The 15,464-nt window shown below is 40.3% G+C and overlaps 1 protein-coding gene across 7 annotated transcripts in view; it reads right to left on the bottom strand.

Annotated features, from left to right (window-relative positions):
* Window positions 1-13,191, bottom strand: part of BCAS3 (BCAS3 microtubule associated cell migration factor) — a 272,079-nt gene extending 258,888 nt beyond the window's left edge. For 6 of the 7 annotated variants that reach the window (XM_088536029.1, XM_088536047.1, XM_088536076.1 and 3 more), the window contains exons 1-5: window positions 13,115-13,191; window positions 11,861-11,948; window positions 9,580-9,634; window positions 8,577-8,652; window positions 7,907-8,013 (exon numbers count right to left, since the gene is read on the bottom strand). In XM_088536029.1, coding sequence (XP_088392155.1) covers window positions 7,907-8,013; window positions 8,577-8,652; window positions 9,580-9,634; window positions 11,861-11,931 — 309 coding nt within the window. In that variant the 5' untranslated portion in view covers window positions 11,932-11,948; window positions 13,115-13,191. The remainder of the gene's footprint in view (window positions 1-7,906; window positions 8,014-8,576; window positions 8,653-9,579; window positions 9,635-11,860; window positions 11,949-13,114) is intronic. The other variant, XM_088536056.1, reaches the window with a different exon arrangement.
* Between the last annotated feature and the right edge of the window lie 2,273 nt (window positions 13,192-15,464).

Here is a 15,464-nt window from a genome sequence, read left to right as displayed (position 1 = left end):
CAAGGCTCTTATGAATCCATATGTCAAAAATCTAAGTTGACTTTCTGAAATGTCATTTTATAGTTGTTCCCATTTCTTTCTCCACATCCACTCCCAGAGTTGAGAATTTAAAACACTGCTGCTGTTGGACAAATCACGAGTATGGTACTTGAGACTCTTAGCTCACCTCCAGTCTCAGCTCAGAGCCTCATTATTTACTACCGCAGCTGTAGAAAATGCAGGCAAAATAAAACTTAGCCCATTAAAGCACGATTTTTTAACAAGAATATTTTGGAAACACTATTTACTGCAGGGCTAGTCCATCATTCTGTTAACAGTCAGCAAACACAGGATGTTGTGAACGGTTGCTTTTGCTTATTGAGCCTAGAATAAAATTCAAGCTACATGAAGATTTGTGGCAATACCATTCTTATTCCCTTTCCTAACTTGGGCAGACAGCTCACAGCCCTCCAGTGGTATTTATCAGCATTAAAGCCAATGCTGCTATCAGAATTATTCCTAACAAAAATCCTAGAACTGTAATCAATATGCAACGTGACTCTTTACTCTATGCTGTTCTTGTTTTACTAGGCAGGTGTGCCAGGCATCACAGCTTCTACTCTTCCACCTAGTAGCACTTTCCAAATATCACAGTATTGGAGTATTCCAGCTTTTGTAAAACGAGCTTAATTCCTCCTCTGAGAGGGCAATGGGCCTCTGCTCTGAAGCTTCCTGACCACATCTATACCAGACTCAAGAATGATGAGCAGAAATCCACATGGGGGAGGTTTGCTGATTATTATTAATAGGTCAGGAGTTCGGGACACAGTTTGGGAGGAAAAAAAAGGCACCTAGAGGAAAATATCTGCATTCAAAAAATACAGTTTGGACAAAAGTAGAGTCTGGTTAAAAATAAAATGATGAGTGACAGGAGAAATTAAAGAGAAGAACAAAAACATGAAAACAGATTTAGTTGGCAGTAGGTTTTCTGTACATGGGAACACAGAGGCTCTATAAAAAGAGGAAGGAAGAAATGGAGAAAAAGGAAAATAAGGCTTTGAAACTTATTATTGGCAATTAAAGACTTTTTCCCCCTAAAATCATGAAAATACTGTCTCACATATGTTTATGGACATCAATGGCTATGAATGAAAACAAAAGGAAAAAGAACTAGCATAACAAAAGTATGGAAGAAGTGATTCACATAAAATAATCCAACCCAATTCAGTCACCTCCTCCTACTTTCTGAGCATGCCAGCTCTAACTCCAATCTACTTCAAATAAGCAAGAGTCCCAGCAGTAAAATATACTAAGAAGGCCAAACCTACTAACTGAGTTTCTGCTCCTAAAAATACTACACTTCAGAAAGCGTATTTATTCAGCTTGAGATGCCAAGACCTGGTGATGCCAAGACCTCAGTTTAGAGCTGAGATTTTCAAAGAAAGACCCAAAGACTTCCAAAGACAAATTAAGTTTATTTGTACTTTAGCACCTAGCACGAATCCTAGCCCAACTCTTTTCATTGATATAATGCTTTCATGTTTTACTAATTAATCCTCATCCCTTGAAAAGTAACCATTTTACCACTGGGGGGGAAGCCACAGCAAAAGAAAGGTTAAATGGATTAATGAAGGCCATAAGGTCAGACAGTGACAAAGCCAAGATTAAAAGTAGTTAGCTCTCCACTTTGTTTCAAAATGTAATGTGTCCTTTTCCCTTTAAGTTTAAAGAGGATTTTCTTTTCTCTAGGAAACTGCAAATTGTGTAGAGCTAAAAAGAAACAAAAGTGGAGAAAAAAAGCAAATAATTGTTCAGAAATTCATCCATTTGTACAGTTCACTTAAAATTTGCAAAATGTAATCTGCTAAGACGTACACTCACTATTGATTTTGTAATGAAAATACAAGATGCCACCTAACCTAATTAGCCAATGAAGTCTCATTTTTAAAGAAAAAAGCCATTTCAGTAAAAAGCAAAACCAACAAAAGTTAAAGGAAAAAAAAACCTGACGTGACACCACTAACTACATGGATCAGACTTCAATGCCAATACCATGAGCACATCACAGGTCAACACAACCACGATTTTCTTGAATCATCTATCCTTAACTGCTCTACAGAAAAAGGAAATAGCAGAAGGCACAAAATTTTGTTCCATGTCAAAACTCGGTAAGATCTTGGTTGCTTTCTTGGTTTCTGCAACACTGAAATAGGCATCGCGGATTCAGAATTTAAGACCTCCCTTGACTTAAAATTACCTTTTTAAAGTCTTACCACCAGCAGAAACTTCTGTTACTTGCAGTTTTCTAAAATCCTGAATTAAGTGTCCTTAATGCTAACACCCTTCCTCCAGCTATATAAAACACAAGCACTGCTGAGGCCACATGCATCCATTTCAACCAAAAGCCCCAACTTCAGGGCAGGCAGGTTATAGTCTGAGCCTGCCGCCAGCTCAGGCCTTATCTGGTTCCTAAGATGGCCAAAGAGGGACAATCTTTGCTTCGAACAGGACGCTTATTCTGCTGGAATTGAAGCTGGAAATGATGACATTTACCAGAAGGCAAAGCCCAGCGCTAACCGGCCAACAACTCGGCCAGTGCCAGCTTGGGCGAGATGCAGCCTGGCAAGTGTACGGGGAAAGGCTCCACATCCCATTACTAGTCCCTTGAGCTGCCCTGTCTCGTAAGCAGAGACAAAATATAAATAGACTTCACAAACCGAAAACAGAGCTTTAAATTCTTCAAAAAGCACCTGTGAACAAACGAGGCTGCGGCTGCCATTTTGGATTGGATCCAGCTAAGTAGCAAGTCCCTGTGGCAGCTTTCAAAGCTCTTAAAAGTTTCTCCTTCCCATTCCACAAGCCAAGAAAATTTCCAAACAGGTTTCAAGAATTGGATATTAAGCTGTAAAAGCAGCTTCAGGTACTCATTGCGCGAGCGAGCGAATGCGAGGTGACGGCTCCAAGCTGGCCTGGCGGCGCAGGCCGGACCTCCGCGGCGCACGGCCACGGAGAGGAAGATGGCGCTCCTCTGCCTCGCCCTTCGGGCCGCTCTTTAAGCGCGACACACCAGAACGCTGGAGCGCCATTTAATTTTTGATGACAGAGCTTTATTGTTTGGAGAGTGCCAGTTTACACCCATGAAGAAAACAGAACAAAGAAAGTTTTCTTCATGAGAAGGATAACTAATAGTTTCCAACCATAGAAAATGGTTTTCACATGGTGGGAAGAAAAATAAAAAGTCAAATGTGCACCAAACTGCAGTCTTCAACATAGTGCTTAACTACAGTGCCACTGCATGAACGCAAACTCTTGCTATATTTAAAGAAATTGCTATACTTAAAAACTGTCACAAAGCACAGTGATGATTAGATAAGGGTTGTTTTCAATTCTGAATATATATTTTAAATATGGCAACAGGCTAACAGGCATCCCTGATGAACCAAAACACCAGATACCACAACAAAATACTGTTTGAGACAATCCCATGGGGTAGAAGCTGCCAGCACTCTCCTCACTACTGGGGGAAGAGAGAGAAGGACTCTTAAGCCAAAGGACAATTCCCAAGACTTCAGTTTAGAAATTCAAGTAGCTTTTTACATTGAAAAAAATCCCTCCCTAATTATCTAGACATGGTAAGAATTTAAATTCTCAAAGAGTGTTACAAAAGTCCACTCTGGAGGCTGAGAATTACGACAACACAAACTGAATTAAAACAAACAAACAAAACACAATGAAAACTTAGTAATGTTAGTAATGTTTTTGCATAATTTCTTCAATGTTAGTTAGCATTTTACTTGTTAGCATGCCTTGAAGATCTTTCATGTCCAGTCCACAAGCTACCTATAAAATCTGAGGATATTTCTGCATTCATTTTAAGTGTTACTGTACAAACAAAAATAAAGTGGGCAATATCAAAGCAGCACAAATACCCCTCCAGGTTCTGCATTTTGGCTTTATCCCCATCCAAGGGGAGCCACATGCAGTTCCTTTAGACTCTCCTGACACCTCTTACTAGAGTCTGCCAAACATTCCACCTATTTGATAAACAACAAGTCCTTTTCCCAGCTTTAAAAAGGGAAGGAATAGCAAAGGGACTGAGGCTACACTAGAACTCCAGCACAGAGGGCTTTCAATGAACAGTGATGGAGGCAAAAATGGACGTGGCGTGTCTGACCTGCTATTACACAGCCATCTACACATCCACACACCATCTGCTGTGCAAATGCAGTTCTACCAAATTAAAAATCATAGCGTTATTGACACCAGTATTTAAATAACTTCAAGTTCTGACAGAGAAAAAACAGCAGGGTGGGATGCTGCCCTTGTGCAACTATTCCATCCCATTCCAGAAGTCTCTCCAGCACAAATCACCTACCATACAGGCTGGGATACCCCATCCGTCTGTGGCAGCACCAAACCACGGCCTTTACAGACTTTTCTTTATTAGATATACAGTTGAGCTTGCTAAGAGTTCCCTCTGCTAGTTCCTACTTGACTAAACTTAAGCTTGATAGCTTTTTTTGCTTGTGTCCAGGAAGGTTCAGAATTAGAAATTATATTAATTGTTCATGCTTCAATTAAAAAAAGAGCTATCGGGCACAAACTCAGCCAACACGCATTTCTGTGAACACAGACATCTAGAACAGATACTTGGAAACCACATTAGGAAGAAACTATCTCCAACTGGGTTTGAAACACAAGCTTAGGAACAAGGGAAAAACAAATTCCAAACAAAACATAAAATTACATTGCACAATTATCAAATAGGAACTTTTAGTTCATCCTTTCGGATATTCCCAGATTTCTCCCCACTTAGTGGGACACATTTTAAGAACACTTTTAACCTTCCCAGCCCCATTTCAAAACACAGATCAAAGCCCGGGCGTTTGGATGGACACCTTCCGCTTCTTATGCGATACAGATTTAGACACTGCACTTCAAACCCCAGCCGTTACTTCAGCACCCAGCAGTCCAAACATTATTTCAGCCCTTTGAAGCAGCTCTAATGGTATCTTCCATTTGCAAGTAACACTTCTGTAGTCAAAGATCTTACTCCAAGGAGATGTTAATGTGAAAGCACTCAGACTGCAACGAGACACACACTCCTGGAGGCAGACTGCAAAGGTGTTTAGAAGTCAATGTAACACCATTACGGAGAGTGTCAGCTTAGAAGCTGTCATAAACACTTCATAATCACTCAGACACAAACTGGGCTGCCTGCAACACATTATTTTATTAAGTGCTGAATAGAGGTTCAATTGTATGAATAAAAAGCACAATGCTGCAGATAATAGCCTTACTGAGTAGATTTTCACATAAATATCATATTGTTACTTTTTCACATTGAAAGTTTTCTAAACTAGAGATCCGTTTTTTCTAAATAAGTGGAGTAATGTTACACAATTCTAGCCTAAACTCTCAACAAGATCTAGCAGAAATGATGTTTGTATAATACCAAAGAATAATAAAAAAAAAAGTTCCCAAATAAATTCTAAAAATAAAGTCAGTGACAGACTCACTAGGTTTTAAGTTAGTCTGAGTAAGTAAGCAAAAAAATGAGATGCAAAAACAAAAAGGTGGAAAAAACCCACAAAAGTTACATTGTCCCCTAATTTGTTAAATATACAGATCCTGCTCTGGAAAGATATTTCAAAGAAAACGTCAGATTGATAGTCTTTTTATTCGAGATGGTGTTACTAACAAAGGAATTCTTCCAACAATGAAATTTTGTTAACACACACAAAGTGCATTATTGCACAGCGTGAAGCTACGTCCTTTTGGATGTGGCCCTCGATTTCACAGGATATATGAAAGAGGAGCTGACAGAGGGATGCAACAGCCCTGCCGCTGGCATTCTCAAGATGGATGGTGCAACAGTTGGCATTTCCTTCCTTCTTACTGGGCATTTTTCCACATCAAAAACACCTTCACAGAACTGAACTACACGAAGAGAAAGTGTTTGGTTTCATTTTTCTTATTTTTACTAAAATATTGAAATACTGTGAAAAACTCGAAATTATGAAGTATTGCTATCCCCTAGGGGGAAGAAATCTGGCTGTCTTACCATGCCGAAAAAGAAGCACATAATAATAATAACAATAAGCCCCCCACACACACATACACAAAATGCAAACTAACAAAAAATACACTCCACACATTTACTCTACACCCAGTAAAGCTGTTTATTCCTCATTCGTTGAGTAAGCTCCATTACATTATTTCATTTTACTGCAGTGCATGGGGTAAAAATGTTAGTAAAGTCAAGACAGTTCAATTTACACTGAGGTAACTGTTCCTGTACCAAAGAACTAAAACATTCTTCTTTCATTCCTGCTTTCCTTCCACGTAAGATCCATTCTCACAATAAGTTTCTCCAAGGCACTGGTACAGACAGCTCCTGCCCAGGCACGCTGCCCTCAGAGGCACTCGGGAGGGATGCACAGAGCTCCCACCTCACCCCAGAGCAAAGCCCCGCTACACCTGCATGAAAATACACCCGTCTGCCCGTTCCAGTCACAAACCTTTCATCATGGAGAGGGCCAGGACAAATGCCACATCAACACAAAGCACCTCCATGCACATTAAAAAAAAAAAAAAACCCACACTTTCAATTGGACAAAAGCAAACATTCAACAGAATAAGTGCTTTTTAGGGGGATTGTTTTTAGTTCGTTTTGTAAAAATGCTTTAGCTTAAATCTGTGCGACTACTTTACTTTCTTAACTAATTGATTGGTTTGTGCTGTAACTCCTGGTATTGCTGCAGATGTATTTCCTCTCTTAGCTCAATATCTTAGTGACACCTAATGTTTGTTTTCTGTAATACACTTTGAAGAACAAAGTGGAGCATTTCAAAGTTAATTATGTCTTCTGTAGGAATATAAAACTTAACATTTTTCAAAGTTGTGTGCAAAACTAATATGATACTGTAAAATGTTTCTTCGTATTCAGATACATTTCAGCATAAGGATGTTAAATATACATACATACGCTTCGTGCTATTAAAAAAGCCTAAAACTCTGCGACAGTTTATTTTTCCTCATATTCAACTAACAGTACGTACATGAAAAGTTCTCCAACAACCTGGTGAAACTCAACTAGGCAGCACCTAGCAGAGCTCTCAAGGTGGTGTGCAAAATAAGAAAAATTTCCATTATACTTTCTAAGCTATTATCTGCATAGAGCAATAAATATTTCTAAGATATGTATTTAGAAATATACATTTTCTAAAAAGCCAAAGTATTTTATAAATAGAAAAAAACTCCATCCTCACGATTATTTTGAGGGACAAGGTGTTATAAGCACTATATTTTTTAAGTTAAGAATTTTATGGCCTACTGTATTAAACTTTATTCCGTAGTTCAAGAAATTTGGGGGAAATTCCCCAAATTAAGTCCATGTGCTCATAAAACATTCTGAAACACAAAATGCAGGGTGTCTATGACAGCATAAAATCAAATCCATATGCACACACAGACTTTAATAAAATTAAAATTGCAAATCATGTACATGACAAACACTGATTGTAAAATACTATTAATACTGTCATACTTACATTTCTAGGGTAAGCAGATTCTTTTCATATTTTTCTACTCTTATTCCTTTCTGAGCTTAAAGTTTTCTTCTTCTTTCTGTGTTTCTAGCTGTTTTATAACGACCTATGGTGCTCCCAGTTAGACTCTGAGCATTTATCTGACAGAAATCACTTGCAAAAGCACGTGAATCACCTGAACATATGTGAATTCAAGTTTATGACCTGCGTTCAACACTGACCTTGCGATAAGCATATTACATATATACACCAATGCATATGGATCATGAACGTTGGTTCCTTCTATTTTAATAGGGAAAAATACAGCAGCAACAGTATAACATGCCAAAACCAGCATTCAGGAACATGTCTTGCCTACATGCTAACTTTGTGCTTACCGGTATGCTCCAGACCTGCATTCCATCACTGTATCCAATCATGAGCAGTAACGGTGGCTCATTCCCAGTGCTATGAATTTCGTGAAACTCCATATTCCTTGATGTATCTACATTGGGTTTAAATATCAAAAACACAGATCAACAGATTAGGAACACTTACAATTAGGGTCAGTTAAACTAGAAAATGTTTTCTCAATTCATGTTTCTGTTGTTATAATTAAAGGCAAAATTCAGTGGTTTAAGTTTTTCTACTGGAAACAATAAAACATACTTCTTCTAGGCCCACAATTCATTCATTAGAGTCTCACAGACAGGCTAGAAAGCATTCAAATGGAAAATGGAGAAATGTGTTCTTCATTACATTGTGGGCTATCATGAAATATCCAAGAACCTTCTGTAGTCTTAACTACTTGTAGTGATTAATAAAACATGGCAAACTTTCCAAATAGAGGAAAAATTGACAAAAGGATCAACAAAATAATTGTCAACGAATACTATAATTACAAACACAGTATGATCAAATGGGATTTGCCTTTCCCTCTCTCTTCCCCCTTCCTAAGCCATAGTTAAGCTTCAGAGGAAGTTGCCCATTTGTTCCACTTGCTAGGTACTGGAAAAAAGACTAGTTATGTTCCAAGAGCTTAATAAGCAAGAGAAAACAAAGCCATACCATTTAAATCTGCATTTTCGAATCTGACCCAAATGATTTTTTCCTTTTCTTCTGCTGGTGGGGTACCACTGTAGGCCTGCATAAAAATCAAAAGGGTTGAAAGAAGAAAAAGTTTAATGCCTATTTTTTCTGATCCTCTATAGAACATAAAATTGAACACAGGTTTGGATAGTGGGGGATAAGAGGGATGATGCATCTTCCTGTCATGCCTCAGTTTGGGAGATTTTGTTTCAAGAACAGATGTTTCCACAACTAGCAAGCATCATACTAAATAAAATTCAGCAAGTGTAACATTATTTACTAAAGTAAAAGGGACAAGACATAAAACAACAGGTATGCTCAAGCACATTAGAAATGGTTTACACATGGTTTACGCCAATCTAGTGAAGCTAAAATGCAGTGGCTTCCACAGTCTGAAACTTAAGAGCAAAGAGGCTCTCAGGCAAAGCATGTTTACTTTTTTTTTTTTTTTTTAAATCATTTTAAAGCTTTGTAAGCAAAACTGATGAAATAAAGAAGCCTTTACTACATCATGTATTTTACTGCAATGCCAATTTGTGGTATTTTAAAAGAGTAAACTGTAAAATAATCAGAACAGATCTGTTCTTCAGTTGTGTTCTACAGATTTCAATCAGAAGCCAAAATACTGAATGAAATTGCAAAGCAGGCCTACAGTATTTCACAAAATGCATTTCACAAACTAATAATTTACATGGGAAAATCTTTTACTATCATCATTAAAAAAAGTTTTAGTTAACTAAGAGAATTTTTTACATATAAGAAACAACAGTTTCCTGAAGCCACAGGCAATTAACTGGAATGAGAGCGACAGACTCCAGCTTTATGAAACTCAGGGATGCTGGACACCAACAAGGGAGCAGAGCTCCCAATCCCATTTCATCCTATTCAGTCCTTGTCCATTTGACACACAGTTCAACTGTTTTGCATATGGTTGAAACTTTTGTTAAAATATATATATATTTTAAGAAAGATGTACACATACCTGCGGCACAACATCTTGAAGAAATGTAACAACACTTTCCATATATGACTGTTCCCTTGAAAACAGAAGGAGAGTTTAGTTACTCCTCAAGTTCATAAAGGGTAAGGAATATATTCAGTTACTCCTATCATCCCAGAAAACATGCCTGATGTTTAACGCAACCAAAAATACTAAGGAATTTGCAACACAGTTACTTAATACAAGTTATCACAGTGTATTAGTATATTAGCAGTGTATGTTACCCAAAAACCTGTAAAGAGTTGATAGCTATTTATGATACAACTGCTCAGGAAAAGGTATATAAGAAAGCCTGCAACTCTCTCGAGTGTAGAAGGGAGAAGCCACCTCTTCCACATCACTTCAATTTACTAGAGCAGAGCTTTGGAAATTATTTCTCAGTATTTTTCCCTCAACTTATTTAAATATTGTACCATGAAGAAGAAAAACAATAAAGGCTGAAGCATCAGCTCTCCATGTGCTGCAAGCAAATTTTAAGACCTGACCCATAGTATATATCATGATCAAGTTGAATAAGATGATTTTTTTTTTTTTTTTAAACAGCAGATCCATGGTAGGAAGGGGAAGGATGAGCAAGACTAAGAAGAGCCAGGAGGTATTTTCAGTTAAGTAGTTATAGCCCAGAAATTTATTCTTCCTTGGAAGTTCATTAAGAGCAATAGTTTAGAGTAGCATACAGTGCAAGATACATTTGCTCTGAGAGATTTAAGCTCATGTTTTTATTAGCTTATCTTTACACGAGCAGCAAGTCTCTTGTGTAACCGCTGAGAGGCATAATAACGTGAGCTGATTGCATTAGACTGGCAGTGTTGTAAGCACACAAAAAGTTTGTGCTCTCTGTAATGAGTAATGCTGAAACATGCTGGCAACAAGCACTACATTCATAAAGTTATTTTTTTTAATCATTTCAGACTTTATTTAGCTAACAGCTCTGGCAGCCTTCAGATTAATTTTTATTTTGGTAGGCATTCTTCCCACACTAATGGAAGACTTCTAAGAGCAACAAGGATGGATTGTACTAGTAGAATGAGCAAATCTAGATTCCTGATGTCCAAAGGCACAGAGCTCTTCCTCATGCTGCAACACCTGACCATCCTATCCATACATAACCAGTTGAGTACTCTCTAAAAACAAAGATAAGTAAGACCATAAGTCATAGAATTCAGGAAAGCTTCTTGCAATCCATGAATAACAAAAACAAGTTTTGGTCAGCAATCCAAGGATTACTGAATCAAATTAAGTTTGTCATACTTCTTAAAGCAGAGGTTTTATAAACACAAGCTGTGGTTTCTAGCGCCGATTCTTCTTTGATATATGTAGGTCACCAAAACTGTCTTTGCACACCTTCAAAGCTTTGTGTTACATAGCAAAGATATTTATGCATCTTACAGGCAGAGTATGGAGCGCAACGTCCACATTTCTCATCTGAATGTCTGCCGGCCAGAATGCCCTCATTGCTCAGTTCACAAAAAAAGTACTTATTTTTTTTCCAATGCATCTTGATTTGTAAACAAAGCAGATGTTTGGAAAATGTTTTATTCAGTATACATGCTTACTCCAAGTCTTTCTAAAGCTGAAAAACTTCCACGAAGATTGCTTTAAAGCACTTAAAAACATGCACAAAAACTTGGCAAAAGCCTTCTAACACTAGGGGAAGAAAGAGCAGCAGGAGGAAGAGGTTGAAAGTGACTCTTGATGTTTAAATATCCTGTTATCTGTTATCCAAGTCTTAGTTCAGTTTTTTGTTCTCTTGAGCAATTAAATAAAACATTTCTGTAAGTGGAGTTATAGATTTTATTTAATGACAGGCTTATGTGTTCTAACACATCCATTCCATTCCTGTTTCAAGATTTTATACAGAATAGCAAGAAAGGAACGAGCTATACATTAGCTATTGCAAAGTTCTTTTGCTTACCTACAGCTAGCATAGAATTCAGCCAACAAAATTACGTAAAGAAACAAGAAAACATTGAAAGAGAAAGCATTCAATTTTAAAGTGGGCAATTTTGAAGGCTGGTCCAAGTTCTGGTCTATTAGGCTTAAAAGGATCCCATTCAGGGAGACAACTTGACCTGCTTAGTCCCAGGAGACAGGAACAAAACATCTGTTTACTTTCTTTTATTGGAGAGTTCTCCATGCAGCAGAACTTACTGTCAACACAACTCTTCATAGCCAGCTCTGAAAGACAATTTGTGCCAGGCTCTTCTGGTACAAAAACATGCAAAACACTTCAACTAGGGGCCATTTTTCAAAACGGGCTTACGTGACAGCTTGGGGGCGAACGACCACTCCTCCAGTGCATCTGCTCGGGCGGCGGGGAGATTCTGTGGCCATCGTTTCTCCTCAGGTACCTAGAAACAACACGTTTCTTTTAAGTAATGGTTTATATGGAAGTTATTTACATTAGTTCCTGCTATATTCTTTAAGATGACGAAAATCTCTTCACGAAGGAGACTTCAGTGATACAAACCTGCAAGGCACCATGTCCCTTTCACAGTACTCCTCGATATGTGATTAAAGAAAGATTTCATTTTTATATACATATATTTAAAATATATGTATTGGTATAGGTCCAGAGTTATTATCAATATTATTTATTAATGAGCTGTTGTCTTAAAAGGCAATGTATACAAGAGCTGTACACAATCGCAGCTGCAAAAAAAAATCATGTAATTGGTTAGATTTAAGCTACAAAAAAATGTGATAGAACACATTCCCTTTTTTCATTCCTTTGGGGATTTACCTCAACACTTCTGGTCTTTCATGTGACAATTCAGAACACCTTCCATAAAAGCCAAAAACCCCCAAATTCCCTTGTTTATCCATTCCATTTCCCCACCCCACTCAACTAAGAGCCAACATGAGAAAAAGAGCAAATCGCCAAGGCGGTACCAGCTCTCCTGGATAGTGTGACTTGAACAGCACACATAAAAACCTCCTAATTAATAGATAATCAAGAAAAGGCCAGACACGCAGCTGCATAGTCGGTAACACCAAATTAAACAGAGTTTGACCCAGGTGCTGAGCAGCCCCCAGAGAACAGCGAGCTCAGGAGGAGAAGGGAACTCCCGCCCCCCGCCGCACAGCCGGGCTCCTTCAGCCCCAAGCGCCGCCACCTGCGCCTCAGCCCGGGCACCTGCGTGGCGGGACGGGGCGCGCAGCCCCCGGGGCCGGGAGCGGGAAGCGCCGCGGCCGGGATTGAGCAACGCGGCGGGGGAGGCTCCCACCTGCGCGGCCGCTCCCCGGGGCGCCACCCGGGCCGCGCTCTGAGTCAGGCCGCAGGCAGCCGCCTTCCCCACGGGCAGGCGCCGCGCTCCCCCGCCCCGGGGGGCCCCCCTGGCCCGCACCCCCTCTCCCCCGCCACGGTCCCTGTCACTGCCGCCGGCCACCGCCAACCGTCACCCAACCGCCGCCGGCCACCCCGCGCGAGGCAGCCCCGGCCGCCGCTCGCCCGCAGAGCGCGGCCCTGCCTCACGGCCCGGATCCGGGCCCGCGCCGGCCCCTCCGCCGCCCTCACCGGCCGCCGCCGCTGCCCTCGGCCCGGCTCCGCGCTGACACTGTTTGGGACCCCCTCGGCCGCTGACACTGCGCGCACCCGCGGGCTCCCAGCCAATGAGACGGCGCGGGGGGCGGGCCGCTCCCCGCCGCTGGCCAACCCGCGCGCCGCTCTGCAGACAGGGGGCGGGGCAACGAGGGCGGCTGCGCCGCCAAGCTCGGTTGAGAGGCGAAACGCAGCCGGCGCCGCGCCCCCCCCCCCGCCCCGCGCGCTTTGTTTACATCGCGCTCTCGCGAGAGCGCGCGTGGGCGCCGCGCCCACGCGTCACGCGGGGGCTGTTTACCTTCCGCGGCGCCGGAAGCGGCGGGGCGCGCGCGGGGGCGGCGGGACGTGTCGCGCGTGGCGGCCGTCGCGGGACGCTCGTGTCCCCCTGCGCTTTCTGCTCACACTGGCTGTAAATCCCCACGGCTGCGGCTCCCTCAGCCCTGGCGCTGATTAATTAATTCCAGGGAAGCCAAGTGACGCGTAGGTGAATGTAGCAGGTACCGCAGCGCATGCCCGGAGCAGAGCCCGAGCGTTAATGCTTAAAACCGCCCAAGAGCTTCCCCGAGAGCAGTTCTGGGGTTTTATTTTTTTCCCCAGCTCACGGGACGTGAGGAAACATCCGCTCAGGCAGCTAGAGATGGGGAGAAAGGCTGGGAGAAAGAGGCACAGGCAGATGAGTGCGGCTGAATCTTAGGGAAAAATAAGTACAATTTTCCTTCTGTATAGAGCCAAAGAAGAGTGAAAAGCTGGCAGCCTCCACAGACCACCCTTTTTTCCTTTCACCTTGTGTTTACATTATAAAGAGAAATAAAAGAAAATAATTCACATTCTTATGCTCATGTATTTATTGTGGCTAGTCATTTTAAAAGGCTGGATGTCATGGTGTGAAATTGAGAATAAAAATGGACAAAAGGGTCTGGGTTTGTTGCAAAGATCCTTGGTAGAGAAGCTGTTAGCATCTATATGGTGCTTTTTTTTTTTCCCCCTCATGCATGATGCTAATTTCAACTTTGCCATTAACCATAGTTTGCCTCCCCTGTACACAGAAATAAATTCTTGAAGGATCCAATTTGGACTGAACGTTGCTTTCATCTTGCAAGATAGCGCTGCGTTCACTGGATGAAAGAGAATTATACATTTCCAGAAAGCCTGTGATTCCCTTTAGGATTTCTGTAACCATGGTAACATATATAGATAGCAGGCCTAATTTCAACTCATGTTTTATTGTTCTAACAGTAAAGGATTAGTTTCTAAAAACACCACCCTAGGCCTTGCAATGAAAACACTTGTTTTTAATGAGAAAGTAAAACCCAAAATAAAGGTAGGGTACATATTGCTACAGTTTGTCTAACAAACTCATTTAATGGGAATTCCAAGATCTGCGCTGTAACAAAACCGGGCTGGATGCCCTGTTTTATAAAACATAGAGCCACAGCGAAGGACAAAAAATAGGTATGAACATGCTCAGCAGAACCTAAACTCAGGGCAGGGGGAGAAAAAAAAAGGCATCCCCATTAAGTTTTCATTTGTTTTATTTAGGTGAACATACACATGGTCCACATACTCAATGAAAACTGTCATAAAATAATTTAAGAAGTTAGACTGAAAGATATTAGCAGCACCATCAGTTATTAGAATAGCAGAAAAATCGTGCCTCTGAAAGGCATACATTTATGCCTGGCTAAAAAATCCATCATTTGTAACATGGGATGGGAATGGTTTTATAGGATGCTTTTAGGAGTTGGATTTTTAAAACACACACTTTTTTTTGCTAAATACTTTGACGATTAAGATTACAAAAAATACAACTAAATAAGATACTGCATAGTATTTTAATTAACAGAAAGAAATTGACATTGAGCTGTGTAAAGCAAGACTCAACATCTCAACTTCCACGTTACATTTCATTTCTGAGTAGAGAAATCTAAAATTTAAAAACAAAATATAGACCTAGTGTATTCTCTAAAAGACACGCTTTAGGTGGAACGTATAGTACTACGAAAATACATATCTTCCATTCTGTTTAATAATTTACTTTAGTTAAAAAGTTGTGAAATTCTCATCACAAGAAGCTTATACAAATTCATGACTTTAGTAAATTAACAAAAAAGTTCTTTTTTAAAACAAGGTTTCGCCCCGCTGTAACAATTATACAAGGAAGAAAAGAGACTACATTTATATGAAGGAATACAAATTTACACACATTATACAGTGACTTATACCCTACACATCTACAAAATTCACAGTTATAATACAAGCAAGTACAAGGCTGGGATAAAGCTGTTGGATACCAAAAAAAGTTTCTACTTTAAAAAAAGATAAACGG

The sequence above is a fragment of the Tinamus guttatus genome, unplaced genomic scaffold (assembly GCF_059628265.1).
Source record: "Tinamus guttatus ecotype Peru unplaced genomic scaffold, ASM5962826v1 Tinamus_guttatus_pri_ptg000043l, whole genome shotgun sequence".
In the NCBI taxonomy this organism is placed as follows: Eukaryota; Metazoa; Chordata; class Aves; order Tinamiformes; family Tinamidae; genus Tinamus; species Tinamus guttatus.
The sequence above is the reverse complement of the archived record's forward strand: the minus strand, read 5'-3'. Positions and strand labels throughout refer to the sequence as shown.